Genomic DNA, 13,700 nt, shown 5'->3' with positions numbered 1-13,700 from the left:
GCACGTGGTCTTATACAATTAATTCATCGGGATCTTTTGGGACTTTTACAATCCAAAATTCAACAATGATTAACTACACGATTTCATTTCATGTTTGCGTATTGACACTTACTATGGTACAACATAAAAAAGTATTCGGGTAGAAATTACAAATACTAGCACTTGCAGACTTTCCTTTATTTATTTGAGACTCGGTCATATTTAACAAGGATCTTTAGGCCCACTGCAGTTTGAAGAAATACCTACCTAAGTTACTATGTAAATGTTTGCTTCGTACGTGGTACCTAGCGTGAATGCTCATCCACGCTATTCGATGGCATATCTTAGGTACCTAACCATAATGAGATAAAGAGTCCGTCGGTAGACAATATCTACTAGACATAAGGAACAGTATCCACACTCGGCTTTCAACATACCCATCTTCTGCATCTTCTGCATCTTCTGTCCAACGAAATGGCGAAGATGGAAGGAAAGGGAGCTGAAAATTGCAAAATATTTACAATGGCTGTCTATTTTCAGCCGCAGTGTAACATTGGACTGCACAAACATACAAACCGGGCACCTAAATGCATGGGTCTCTCATGGATTTCCCATGTGGTGAGAATGCTCTGGATCCTCTCGAAGATCATCTCGGCTTTGTTTGCGAGAAGTGAAGCATTGCCTATCGATGCCGATGCTGGTCGAGCCCTGCCACATCTTTGATAAACGTTATGGATTTCAGCTCGCTCCGCTTTACTAAGCTCATATGAGAAAAAAAAACCAAGTCTGTCAAGAGGTCTCGCGGAGAGCTATCGAGTATAGCTTCTTGGCGTAGCCACCGAAAGCCCTTCAAGGCTTTCAGCTTCTGCAAGCCATCTCTAACGTTGCTATATCACTATTGGTTATGAATCCCTTTATCCTTGCTAGTTAATCTCCCCCATGCGAGAATAGGTATGGCTCAAGGCTGAATGGGTCTCTTCCATCTCAAGCCAGTGAGAAAACTACGAGTGCGGGATGTCGCTTGTCTAGACTGGGACGATGGACCCTCTGATTGCCACTATTGGGAGGTAATACACTGTACCAATCTCGACCAAGGTCCTCGCTCTTAATAAGAGGACGTGGGCGCCCTACACCCGCGTTCGCGTTATGCCTTTCTCTCTTTTCGTCTCTCTTCCCGTAGGTAACCGTCGTTCTCTGTAACATCCCGTAGTCGAGTAGAATTCCGATACATTCGACCTGGGAGAGCCAGACGTTCAGTTCCTACAGTTGCGTCGACTTTAGCATACCAAAATGGCGAGCCTCCTATCCATCGCGGCGTTAGTCACTGCCGTTCAGGCCTTAGCTCTCGATAAAACCCATCCCGAGCCAACTCAGGCGTCCAAGCCGGATCCAACCTTCCAGTCTCCCAAGATCACCTTACCCCCTAGTATTCAGGAATTGGCCAAGAGACAAAACGGACAGACCGTCCTTATAGGACCTGACAACACATGCGGATACTTCGATGGACGACCTGGTAATGAATCTTATACCCATCTAAAAATGACTGCCTAACTAATTATCACCGTAGGCGCTGTATACAGCTGCAACGGCGCGGATGTAACTTGCGCCCTAGTCACCACATCGACATACGGCGCTGTCGCCTGTTGTGATGGTGACGGTTGTGGTCTTCGAGCTGCATGTATCGATTACATGGATTTCGTGTACTCGAGCGCGTGTGACAATGGGTGTATTCAAGATACCTACACCGTAAAGTGGTAAGTTTCACACTACTGATAACTGCTATAAAATACTCATGATCTGGCAGTACGAGAAGTTCCGCTCCGTATTGCGGTACCGTTACGTTCTTTAATGGTATCGTCGATTATTACTGTGATACCCTGTCAGACTCGACGCCGCAGCAACTATACACTACGTGGCACGGTGAAACAGATGGCCGGACTTTCACTCCCGTTGTTATCACACTGGACGAATCAGTCGCAACAACCCCGTTTCCGTCTGCAACTGAGACCAGCAGCGACGATGATGATAGTAATGATAGTCGAACGTCAAGTGCAGGCTCTGCAGGTGCGACTACACCGGCGGATAGTGAGGACGGGGGTTCTTCAAACTCAAGCTCAAACTCAAGCTCCTCGAAGTCTTCGACAAATGTAGGAGCTATTGCTGGTGGTGTCGTAGGAGGAGTTGCCGGACTAGCTTTAATCGGCCTCGGAATCTTCTTCCTCATCCGTCACAATAATAAGAAGAAGCGCGATATTACTGCCCAGCCTCCCGCCGCCCAAATGCAACAAGGCGCTGGTCCCGGTATGCCGCCAACGCAACCAGCAGCAGGCGCCGCTGGCTACCAACAACCTTACAACCCGCACTACAGCCAGCAATACTCACCCCCGCCTCCCGGATACCCTCAACAGCCATACTACGCCGACCAGAACAAGCCCGGCGGATTCGCCGCCGTCGCACCCGCCCAGCTTCCCGACCGAAACGACTCGACCAGTCCCGTCAACTCCCAGTTCACGGACAACAGGCAAAGCCTACAACCCACAAGCCCGACTTCAACCATCAACTCCGGCTGGCAGCCCAACCAGCCCTACCCGGGCCAGCAACCCTCTCCCGTCCCCAACGTCCCGCCTACCGTACACGAGGCCGGCGGAAATGTCGTCGGCGAACGGAATTACAACGATAATCACCACGGACAACTGCACGAGTTAGGGAACTAAGGAGGGTTGTAGCGTGGGGTAGGGGTAGGGAAGAGAGGCATGGGTTAGGTTAAGCTATATATATATACACATTTTTACCAGTTCGTAGTTCGTAATGGGATCACGCGGCATTTGCATTGCGGAGTTTTTAAGCTTTGCACCCGGTCGGATATATAATAACAGGTAAATGCGGAAACGTGGTCTGTGAAATGAGATGCTTGATAATGGGTTTGGGTCTTGCATGAATGATATTGGGTGGGATTTAGTGGCTGGAGGAGTATATATTTACCTACCTATTTTAACTTAATCATGCTCGATGTTGTTTATTACTTCCATATCTATTTCTGCTTATACGGAATAGAATTACGTGTATAAGTCGTCATATACCGCTATTGCTAGCCGCGAAGCCGTACTACCAGGTTACTATATAACTATATATAATGCTGTAAATGTTATACATCAACCTAGCCTAGCCTAAGTACTTAGACATTCATCACCGACTCATATACCTACCATGATATCTAAAACATAATACCTGCTTAAGAGATATAGACACAAGCAAGAAGTAAATAATATTCAACGAGTAATTTTATACACTACGAAAGCACATGCAGCCAACTACGCTAGATACAACTAGGATCAAAGCAACAAAATACATATTCCGCTTTCTTTTCTTCTCATACTCTCCTACGCTCCCATATATCCTTAACAAACACCCACTCGCTGAGTATTGTATGTACCTATATACAACACGCCACACCACCTACTTACATCCCCTCTAAGCTCTTAGGGGGTTACCGCACTAGTCAATACTCAACAAGCCGCAACTTCTTCCCAATCTCTCTCCTACGCGCGTTCGCCGCCGCCCGATCTGATGCCTTGGTCTCATTCTGTTGGTCGAGCGCTTCACCGCGTGCTTTAAGCGCTTGTAAAAGCATGCCCGCGTCGAAGAAGCCGTCTATATGTATTATATTAGTCCTAATCATCTAAGACACCAGAGGAACTAGGGAAAAGAAAACTTACAGCCGCCCAACTCATCATCCTCGCTCATCATCAAACTCTCTTCCGTCGGACTCCTCGTCCCGGTCGACGACCGAGCTGCTAGCGCGCGCAAGCTATCCGCCCCAGTAATCATGCGGCCGCGGGTTTTGTTCGGACGATGGTGATGTCCCGTGCGCGGCTTATCCGGGTCGATTTCCCGAGCGCGCGTTTGCCGTGAAGTCGTGCCACGTCTATTCGTGATACGTAGTATTCGCCTAATCTCTAGGAGATAGCTTTCAAGCGTGTCCACGAACCGCTTCGTCTGACGGTGTTTACTCGACACGCATATTAATGCCCTCTTCTTTGATAATGTATCCGATGCCGAAACCGCCGCCCGATGTCGGTCCGAACCCGAATTGTCGTAGCGATGGGTTCCCGCAGTTGGAGGTTGATAAGATCGTGTTGTTTAGTTTGTCCCATCCCTGGTCCGCGAAGATAGCTGGTACTTGTTGATCTGCAAATCGCGAGTTAATGCTATCACCGCGCTGCCGCATTCGCAAATCTTCGTTGTTCGATAGTACGGATTCTTTGCCAGGACTGCCAACCGCGGACTCGGTGCCTTGCTCCGAGCCAGTTTCCATTGGGCTCGAGTACCCCAGGCTACTACCCGAACGACTATCTCCGTCTAGAAACCTTTGCCACACACAGAATAAGGCGTATAAATGCCGATCGCAACCCCGTCCTTTCGAACATTCCTTAGTGGCGTTAACATGCTGCTGGCATGCTTTACGTAGAGCCTCTACTTTCGCCTCCGCAGGATTATCTGCCCAAAACGCCTGAACAAAATTCACACCGCCTCCTCTGATACGGTCCTAACAGCCTCGGTCCTACCGTGGAGGTAGGCCTTGGTCATGGCTGGCTCGTAAGTGCATTCGACTCGCCCATATAGCCCATAGTAGGCTGCTTGGAAGGCCATCTGGACAAAAGCATCTGGAGAAAAGCCTGCAGAGGTGATATAATTCTTACCGTAAGCGCTGAAGTCCAGGCATTCAAATTCGTTCTGGCTGATGAGATCTGCAAGTCGAGTTTCGGCAAACCGTATAGCAATATTAAGCTCTGGTGATATGTCCCATTCTAATTTATGAGGAGTCGTGGTAACGTCCCCAAAACTCTCCGGATCACGCTTCGACGGGTCCGGACTTGCCGTTTTCCAGAGACTGGGGGCTTGGCCATTGATAGTCCTTGCGAAGCGTAATATGGTGTCTGTGTAAAGGTCACTGGCGAATCGAAGTACGGTGTGACCATCAACGCCGGTATGCTCAAAATTGATACCCGCACTTCCGTTTTTGCACACAATGATCTGAAGTTTATCGTACCATCTATTTATGCAAGTGCCAATTTGTACTCCCTTCACTACGTCGTTCGTACCGCAAAGCATATTCTGGCACAGTGCAGCTGCCGTAGAGGGCTCCGTGTAGTCGAGACATAACACAAATAAAGCCGAGTCGACAATACCGAGACAGTCTGCGTTATTGGACCCCTCCTCCTTAGTAAGAACATCCCTTAACCCAGACCAGATCTTTCGATTTTCTGTGCTTAGAATTCCAAGAGCCCCTTTGGCGGCTTCCTGGATGGGCGTTTGAGCTGCATCGTCTATTATTGTTTGGAGATTGATCGAAATATCTCTTTCGCTCATAATAAGGTCCGAGTTGTCATCTAGTACGTCAAACCAGTAGAATTGGCCGTGGCATAATACAACAACGTGCTTAGATTCAGGGTCCTGTTCGATTTGGCAGCCATTTTCAGTCGGTACACGAGCAGTGCCAAAGAGCCGTGAATATTGATACATATCTAGCGGTATGCCTTTAACTGTATCCGGTGGCAATTCCTCTCGGCGTACTGCTCGCACAAATTCTAGCGCAGATACGACGAGGGATGCAGCACGAGTAACCTGGTTATTCCTCGCAGGCGTGGGGTCATCCTCTAATAAGAAAAAAGGGTTCAGGTTTAGGACGACAGGATTATCGAAATTTAGGTACGAATCATACCCTTATGTATAGTAACCGTTAGTAAAGGTGACAGCCATACAATAAGAGTCAACTTACAGAATTGTTCTATATAACTGGTTTTTCCGATTGCATACTCTTGTAATTTCCTCTGAAGTTCTGGACCATCTTTCTTCAAGAACTCTTGGATAGCGAGCTTCGTTTCGGAATGCTCTCTGGGTCCTTGCAGTGGCTTCAGTGCGGCTAGGTACTTCTTGCACGTTTGTTCTAGGTCCGGTATAGGTAGCTTAGGCAAACTATCTTGATGAGCAAACGTAATTCCGCCTTCCTTGGGCCTCTCTGGTATCGTCTCCATTATTGGAACTCGGCCCCTGAGTTCAGGACTCGCCGGCCTCTCGTTTTTGCGTTCTTGGGTAGAAGAAGGCGTAGGTGTTGATGAGCTGCCACTAAGAGTCTCGCCAAGAGACTTTGGCATAGCAAAAATACGAACTTGAGTAGGCATAATGTCAGCTAACTTCTAGCAGATTAGGTATATAAAGGCGAGACACAAGTATTGATATTCAGGCCGCGCAAGGCTGTGCGGTAAAAGTAATGACAGTCCTGAAAACAATAGGGTGGCATCACACTTGAGATATGCCCTGACAAGGGAAAGGGTAAAGTAGTGTCATATAATAACGAGGGAAAGGTATCGAAGGGGGATAGAAGCTATAAATCAACCCGGAGGCCGAGTATGAGACAAGAGTCTTCAATGAATAAGCCAGGGGTGGATCCACGACCAGAGACCCAAGTCCTAGGATGCCAACCCAATTGCATATAGTTCGCTATCACATGTGTGAATGGAGCTGCTAGTTGGTGGCACATCCTTTGCGTAAAGAAAGGGACATGATTGGTCGTAGTGTAATAAACTGAACTAGATACTCATCCGCAGGACCGACAATATAACATGAATGGAGAAATAGGATAAACTGCCGAGAGTTCTGGGTAAAGGTACTAGAGATGAAACGGAATCTCACATACCTCCAACCAGGACAGCGGGTCTAGCGAACCGCCCGGACGGGTTGTATATGCGACCTTAAGGCGTTATTGTAAAGTAGATTTGTATTAATGAAATAACTCAATAGTAAGAAATATTGTAATATGTCACGGGTTGCTTTCTCTAGAATTTGTATTAGTACTTGTATCTACTAGAACGTCACGCAGGGACTACACCGAATAGTAACAATGATACCAAAAATGGCTAGGCACAGGACAGGCAAAGAGATGAGGTCAGAGCTCGAACAAGATAGAGAAGGGTACATAATTCGAGAACCCACCAGAGATACCTTCCTAGCCTGTCGCAATGACGACTGACAAGTAACCATCCCCACGGGGTCAGCCTGGCGCAAGTCGCAAGTGTAGTGTAAAGAGCTCAAAGGACAAGTCTAGGTCGTGGGGTAGACTTCGGACAAGTGGATGAAATCTGGTTGGGCAATCGGGGGAAAGGCGGCCTTAAAGCCCTCGTGCTCGTGGATTCGGATCGGAATGGGGTCGCGCTAAAGCAATCTACCTCGAAAAGAGAAAGTGTTCTACTACGTACCGTAATCTAAAGGATTTTGGTAACGTTCTTGCGAAGGAAAAGACGTGCTGCTCTCTTCGTTAATCGCGATTCGAATAAAAACCGAGGATGACGGATCTGGTTCATCTATCGGCTAAGCGACTGAGGTCGTCTCGTTTATAGTAGTGAGATATATTGATATAAAACGGGCATAGACCTTGAGGAACGTGACCAATGTGACCTCAGCTGACGATGCAGAGCTGTACCTAGACAGCCCAGGGATCCTAAAAGGAGAAAAAGCGGAGTAAATAGCTGCGCGCTCTGCAGTATTAAGTTGCTTGGGACCCCGGAATCCTTAAAGTAGTAACAACCTGTTTTCGCTCTTCCTTACAGTTATTCGAGAATGCTCCCTACTATAAGAGCCAAGCTATTATTGGTGCGCACGAGGGTAAATGACGACGTGCAAGGCTGCAACGCGTGCTAGGAGAAATGCATGTGAATCTGGCTTAGATAGGCGAGATGTCAGCAAGATTGGAGAGTCAACAACCTTGAGCACAACCTCGTCAAAGAGGAAAAACAACAGCCCATATCTTATACCCGAGGACAAGCAAGCCCTATAGGTTCGATATCTACCTACACCTCGATCCGAATGTTTGATCGTGTTTCGGTCGGATGAGTGCTTCTTCAAGAAGCAAACCGATGTGCTGGTATTCGAATTCGGATAGGATGGGATAGGCTTAGTCGAATCCCGGGCAAATGGACGGGAACCCCCGCACCTGACGATCCTAACGATAGCTTCCGGACGCTAGAAAGGTCCCGCCCCGATCTACAGTTGTTTGCTTATCATTGCTTCGGTATCTTACAAATAGATAAAGGGCCGTGAGTATTTGGAGGCGGCACGGCAATCGCTCGTGGAACAGAGATATTAGCCGTTCCGGGAGCCGACGTGATTCGTCGAATGGTATAGCTAATGCGTATCGCGGGGAATTAAATATTTGTAGGTGATACTAAAAGCAGTTCCCTTTTTTCAGTACTTCCCGGTTATCTCTCGGTGATTTCGTCTTTGTGGGCGAGCGGGGTGGCGTTTCGATGTGTATACTTGATATAAGCCAAGTCTTGTAGTAGCAAAGTAGGCTTATGTTATCCAACGGGAAGACTTAGAAATCTGCGGTTCTGGATTGCTAAAATCAATATTGTAGCTGAGTGCTTGTAAAGACTAGGTTAGGTGCTTGAGTTCATCCGACGAGACTGTCGGCTTAGATCTGAAATAATATTGGAAGTATGAAGCTAATACTAATGGCGTACTTTAGAAGAACTCTTAAAGGCTTACTTCGAAAGTGAATTGAATGAGGATAAGGTATGACAAGATTATATGTTACCACTTGAAAGGAGCTCAACTATGAGGTCTCATAATAATATTTATTTATTGCTATCTTAAAAGTATAAATTTTCATAGTATGAACATGCAATGCAGGAACTACGCAGAAATGATATTACTAATGCGAGCTTAGTCGTAATTCGACATTTGCACTTGCCCTTTAGCTGAGAGAAGCTGAGAGGTTTTATTGAAAGGTGGAAGCGAATCCGAAGTGGGCCTAATTTAGTATAGGACCTAATATTAGGTAAGCGGGGAGTCGATGGACCATACACCTCCAGTATTTTCAGCACTGTTGCACAAGGGTTAACTATATCTGTTGTTCGCACCGCTCGCAAAACTTTTCCTATTATGTTAAAATGAGGTTGAACCTTACATAATTAAAAAGGGGAGATATCCATCTTCGGAGTTTTGTGCTAGTTAAGGAGATAATAGAGGTAACTAACATAGCCACAACCAGAAAACCAAGTGTCAATTCGGATTACTCTGCCACTCTGGGGTTCTTGGTGGATGTTTTAAAAAAATTAGGGTGAGGCTCAAGTTTCTATTTTCTGCTCGGATCTCCACGTCCTCGGACTCGCTTAAAGCTGATAGACGCATCTTTTAGGTAAGCAATCCGATTATATGACGTGTTGACCACTCAAACGCGCCCAGGCTCCCCAGGTTCTCTACCTATTCCAGTAAAAAAGACCGTTGTCGTTAATGCCGACAATGCTACCTAAGGCGGATTATCCACCTTTGCCCTATGAATAGTCTCATCTTTTATTTATTTTCTACCAACAGCTTGCGAATGCGAACTTTGGATTCCAAATACTCAAGACAGGACCGTGGATGCAAGCTATGATAGTTGTCCTCCGTCAAGGTGCTGTGCCGCTGATTCGCGTTGTTGGGGGTATATATGACAATAGGGTCGCTTCACTTAGTTTTCCTTCGAAATGTTAGATAATTGTTAAATTTAAGACATTTTTTTGAACATATTGCCTTGTATAGAGATATCTGACCATTATGTTGATCGATCTATTAACCCGAGCCTTCAAATCGAAGAAGGATGATAAACAACAGCACAAACCGATAACACCATGTATACACGAGATGAATATCGAGCAAGACGAACTAAATACCCAACCCATAGAGGAGGCTTTTCAACCCGGGAGCTGTCTCCAATGCAAGGCCGAGAAGCGAGAGGCTTCCAAGTATCGATGGAAACTTGTGCTATGTCTACTCATGCCTTATGCTCTTCAAGCACTCGACGTAACCATGTACGACAAGCTACATTAAATCATCCGAGTATAATGAGACTGACCTGTATAATAGTGTCGCTAGTGCTTTGCCATGGATTGCTGCAGACTTCGGTATGAGACTATCTCCACAACTGCTGAAGTGGTTCAAGAGTTCAGACTAACATAACTTCAGGCGAAATCGCCCAACTCAACTGGATCATCTCAGCCTTCAACCTGACTTCGGCCGCATTCATACCCTTCTGGGCACAGATGGCCGATATATTCGGACGACATTGGTCTCTCCAGATGTGCTCCTTCATCATGTTAGTCGGCAGCGCCTTATGCACCGGTGCCCCAACGACTGCTTTCGGCGCTTTCCTCCTCGGTCGAGCTCTCCAAGGTATTGCCTGTGCGGGGCTTAACACAATCATTCGTGCTATATTGGCAGATAAGGTGTCTTTGGAAGAGAATGCGAAGAACTGGAGTCTCTTCTCACTAGTAGGGGGCTTATGTTATGGGCTCGGCCCCGTCATTGGCGGTTACCTCACTGCGGCCACTGGACGGTGGTGGTGCTTCGGGATCAACCTGCCTATTGCTTTCGTCGGCATCTTGGTCATCTTTTTCTTCCTTCGGAACGACCTCCTAGGGCCGCAACCGATCCCCGAATTAGATGAGAACGAGACCGGTCATCGACAGAAATTCGCCAGGCGCATTATGACTCTTGATATCGGCGGACAGCTTCTATTTCTGTTCGGATTTGGTCTCATAATCCTGGCCTTGACGTGGGGTGGTGCAACTTACGATTGGAACGATGCTGCGGTACTTGTTCCTCTCATCGTCGGTACCCTGCTAGCGGGCGCTTGGCTTTACTACGAATACTCCATGGCCCCAGGCGGTGCATTGTCGTTGAAGTTGTCGTCCCAGCGGCCCATGTTGCCTTGGAACATTATGAAGAACCGAAATATTAGCCTCTTATCCTACATCAACTTCGCCACGGGGATGGCTATGTATAGTGTAAGTAAATTACCATATCTAGAAGCAAAACTAACTTGCTAAACTGTATAGGTTCTTTACTTCGTCGACATTTACTTCACAATTGTTAAGGTAAGATTTATGTGGGCTAGGATGGCTCAGTATTATGTTTGTTTATATAAAATTGCTAACATAATTTATAGGGCTTTCTTTCTGATAAGGCCGGCGTTCAGTTATTGTATTATACGCCAGGGCTTGGAGGTTGGTTAAAGTAGCCCCCCTATTCTGAACTATATGGCTAACCTTTGTAGTCGGTGTATACCTCTCGATGTACTTCTGCAATGTCTGGCCTCGTCAAACATTCCTACCCCTATTCCTCGGCTCCGTAATAGAGGCCATCGGCGTCGGTATGATGGCGTACGCTCTATATTTCGAGCACTCGGCCACTATATACGGCATGATGGCCCTCACCGGCGCAGGTACAGGCCTACGATTTATGCCTTGTGAGTAGATACTCCTTTATAATAAGGCAACCCATCCTCTAACTCATAACAGGCAGTCTCCACGCCATCGGGTTCTTCCCGGACCACGTCGCAACAGTGATTTCTGTAATGGCTGTTGCTACGACATTCGGAGGCACATTGGCTCTTACTATCATGTCCGCTGTTTTCAATAACACATCAGGCATCTCGAAGGATTCCCCTTTCCAGAATGACTACGACGCTTTGCACAAGCTCCCAGATGAGATAAAAGCCCACGTTATTGAGGGCGTCAAGGTAAGTCCCTATAATCACTATTCTAGTTAAATTGACTAACGCCTTGGGTAGAATGGAATTACTTGGGCATTCGTCGCACTGACTCCATTTATGGTTCTTGTAAGTTGTGATATTCACCTATATTCATATTACAGTACTAACAAATCAAACAGTGCGTACTCGTATCAGCGTGTCTAGGCAATGTAACCATTATCAAGAAAACCGACGGTGCTGAGGCTGCTAAGGCCGAAGCCTCGGGTGATCATCTGGTGCATGGAAGCTACTTGCTCTCTCTGATATACGGAAAGAGTGACCCAGAGAAAAGCGTAGAGTTTGGGAACAGGAGGTCGGACCAGCAGCCTATGATGAAGCACATGAGTTAAGGGTGAGATGGAGAGTTATTTGCTATATTATGATACCCTTTAAATCGAAACGGTTTGGTTTTTATAAAAATGAAGAGATGCTTGGATACATGATTAGATGTATAGATTTAGGAAAATATCACCAAGGTAGATTTTTACGAATATAAACGAAGAGTCTGTGTATATGCATTAGTACCATTACGCTGTCCCAAATAATTTTATAATTAAGATGGAATAGATGAATCCTGAGAGCTAATGTAATAGTGAAGTTATAATTGCATAAAAATATATATGACGAGTATAGAAGTTTAAACGCATGGGAGTAAGGAGCTAGGTTAGACATGTAAAGCTCGGGATGTACCTACTACCTACTACCTATCCCCCGCTATTCTCTTGTCTCACAACTTTAGACTCAAAACTCACTAAGCAATACTAATAACTGCATCATTGGTCTTGCGCTTAGACACATGAATAATACGAACGCGGGGAACAAACTTACCTAACGTATATCGCAACTACTAGTGTCGCAGGTATCAAATTAGTAGAAGAGAGCTCTTTGCGACTAAGAGGTAGTAAGTGAGATCGAAACGTCACTCACTGGCTCACTTACTCATTAAACTACCCCCCAACCCAACCCGCCGCAATGGCACCCTCATCCTCATCCTCACCCCCACCACGCCCGCGTTTCCGCCTCGAATTCCGCACCATAAGCGACGGCCAGGACGCCGCGCGCGCCCAAGCCCTCACCCACGCCGGCCACCACGCGCACCGCAGCACGTTCCCCCAGTTCCCCTCCTGCCGCCCGAGCTACGCCTCAAGATCTGGGAGTACCTGTTAGCGCCGCGCATCGTAGCAGTAGCCTGCATCGACGACGACGCCCCGCCACCAGACGATGCCGACGACGACGACGAGCCCCCGTCCCCATGGCCCTCGTTCCCCGACCTGCAGGTCCCGCCCCCGAGCGCCGTGCCCGCTCTCCTGCTCGTCAACCACGAGGCCCGCGCGCTAGCGCTGTCGCGCTACGAACCCGCGTTCGCGTGGAAAGTCCCGTACGTCTTCGTCGCCAACTCCCCGTCGCACGGGAGCGCGACGTCTACGAGTACAGCGTCGGCAGCGGCATCGTGGTCGCGGCCGCGCGTCTGGTTCGACTACGAGCGGGACGCGTTGTATCTTGTCGGCGAGCTGGAGCCGTGCGACAGCTACGGGTTCAACAGCGCGATGGCGTATTTCCTGCGGCGCGAAGAGGCGCTGCGGGTACGGCGGCTGGCGGTTGCGTTCGGCGCCCTGCGGTACGGGGAGGTGGGTCGCAGCACATTTTCGGGGCGCTGTTCCATGTTGTGGATCGGTTCGCGCGGATCGAGGGGGGGAGGGTGTTGGTTGCGGTTGTGCCGAGGGACGAGTTTACGCATTTACTGATAGGAGGGGAAGGGCCGTTGGTGCGTCCGGAGGCTGAAATAGGGAGTAGCTTTAAGAATAGGCCGGGGGATGAGGGGAATATTGTGCAGAGGATCTGGAGGGATTGGTATAGGGGTACGTCGGCGTTGGCGAATGCGCAGTTCGAATTGGTCCCGGAGGCGGAACTGCCAGAACTTATCGCGAGGCCGACTAGGTCTGCTACGACTCGACCGTGGCAGTATCCTCACTAGACAATATTGAATATTCATATTCATAAAACATATTCATGTGATACAATACGATTACATGATTTATATACACTGCCCTCTTCGGTTGAGTGGTGACTGGCTATTACCAGAACGACATGTATGGTACATATTTACATTATACATCTCCTCCAAAATTCGTAGTTCTAGTCGTTAAACTCG

At 47.6% G+C, this 13,700-nt stretch overlaps 3 protein-coding genes across 3 annotated transcripts; 2 read left to right on the top strand and 1 right to left on the bottom strand.

Annotated features, from left to right (window-relative positions):
• Positions 1–1,269: 1,269 nt before the first annotated feature.
• On the top strand, positions 1,270–2,693 carry GL218_00768 (uncharacterized protein; the record flags this gene model as incomplete). Its single annotated transcript, XM_033577203.1, has 3 exons — positions 1,270–1,492; positions 1,547–1,733; positions 1,784–2,693. The coding sequence occupies 3 exons, from the start codon at positions 1,270–1,272 to the stop codon at positions 2,691–2,693; spliced, it is 1,320 nt and encodes a 439-aa protein (XP_033441459.1).
• A 785-nt stretch (positions 2,694–3,478) lies between these two features.
• Positions 3,479–6,161, bottom strand: GL218_00767 (putative mitochondrial carnitine O-acetyltransferase; the record flags this gene model as incomplete). Its single annotated transcript, XM_033577202.1, has 5 exons — positions 3,479–3,630; positions 3,696–3,928; positions 3,990–4,476; positions 4,545–5,702; positions 5,759–6,161. 5 exons carry the CDS (start codon positions 6,159–6,161, stop codon positions 3,479–3,481), a joined length of 2,433 nt encoding a protein of 810 aa, XP_033441466.1.
• A 3,499-nt stretch (positions 6,162–9,660) lies between these two features.
• GL218_00766 (putative MFS-type transporter C16A3.17c) lies at positions 9,661–13,293 on the top strand (the record flags this gene model as incomplete). The annotated part of the gene is made up of 10 exons (XM_033577201.1): positions 9,661–9,827; positions 9,883–9,920; positions 9,982–10,802; positions 10,854–10,892; positions 10,964–11,021; positions 11,072–11,263; positions 11,316–11,536; positions 11,588–11,635; positions 11,689–11,784; positions 12,652–13,293. The coding sequence occupies 10 exons, from the start codon at positions 9,661–9,663 to the stop codon at positions 13,291–13,293; spliced, it is 2,322 nt and encodes a 773-aa protein (XP_033441467.1).
• Positions 13,294–13,700: the final 407 nt, after the last annotated feature.

The sequence above is a fragment of the Daldinia childiae genome, assembly GCF_008694065.1.
Source record: "Daldinia childiae strain JS-1345 chromosome Unknown Scaffold1, whole genome shotgun sequence".
In the NCBI taxonomy this organism is placed as follows: domain Eukaryota; kingdom Fungi; phylum Ascomycota; class Sordariomycetes; order Xylariales; family Hypoxylaceae; genus Daldinia; species Daldinia childiae.
Note: the sequence above shows the minus strand (reverse complement) of the source record. Positions and strands in the feature narration are given on the sequence as shown.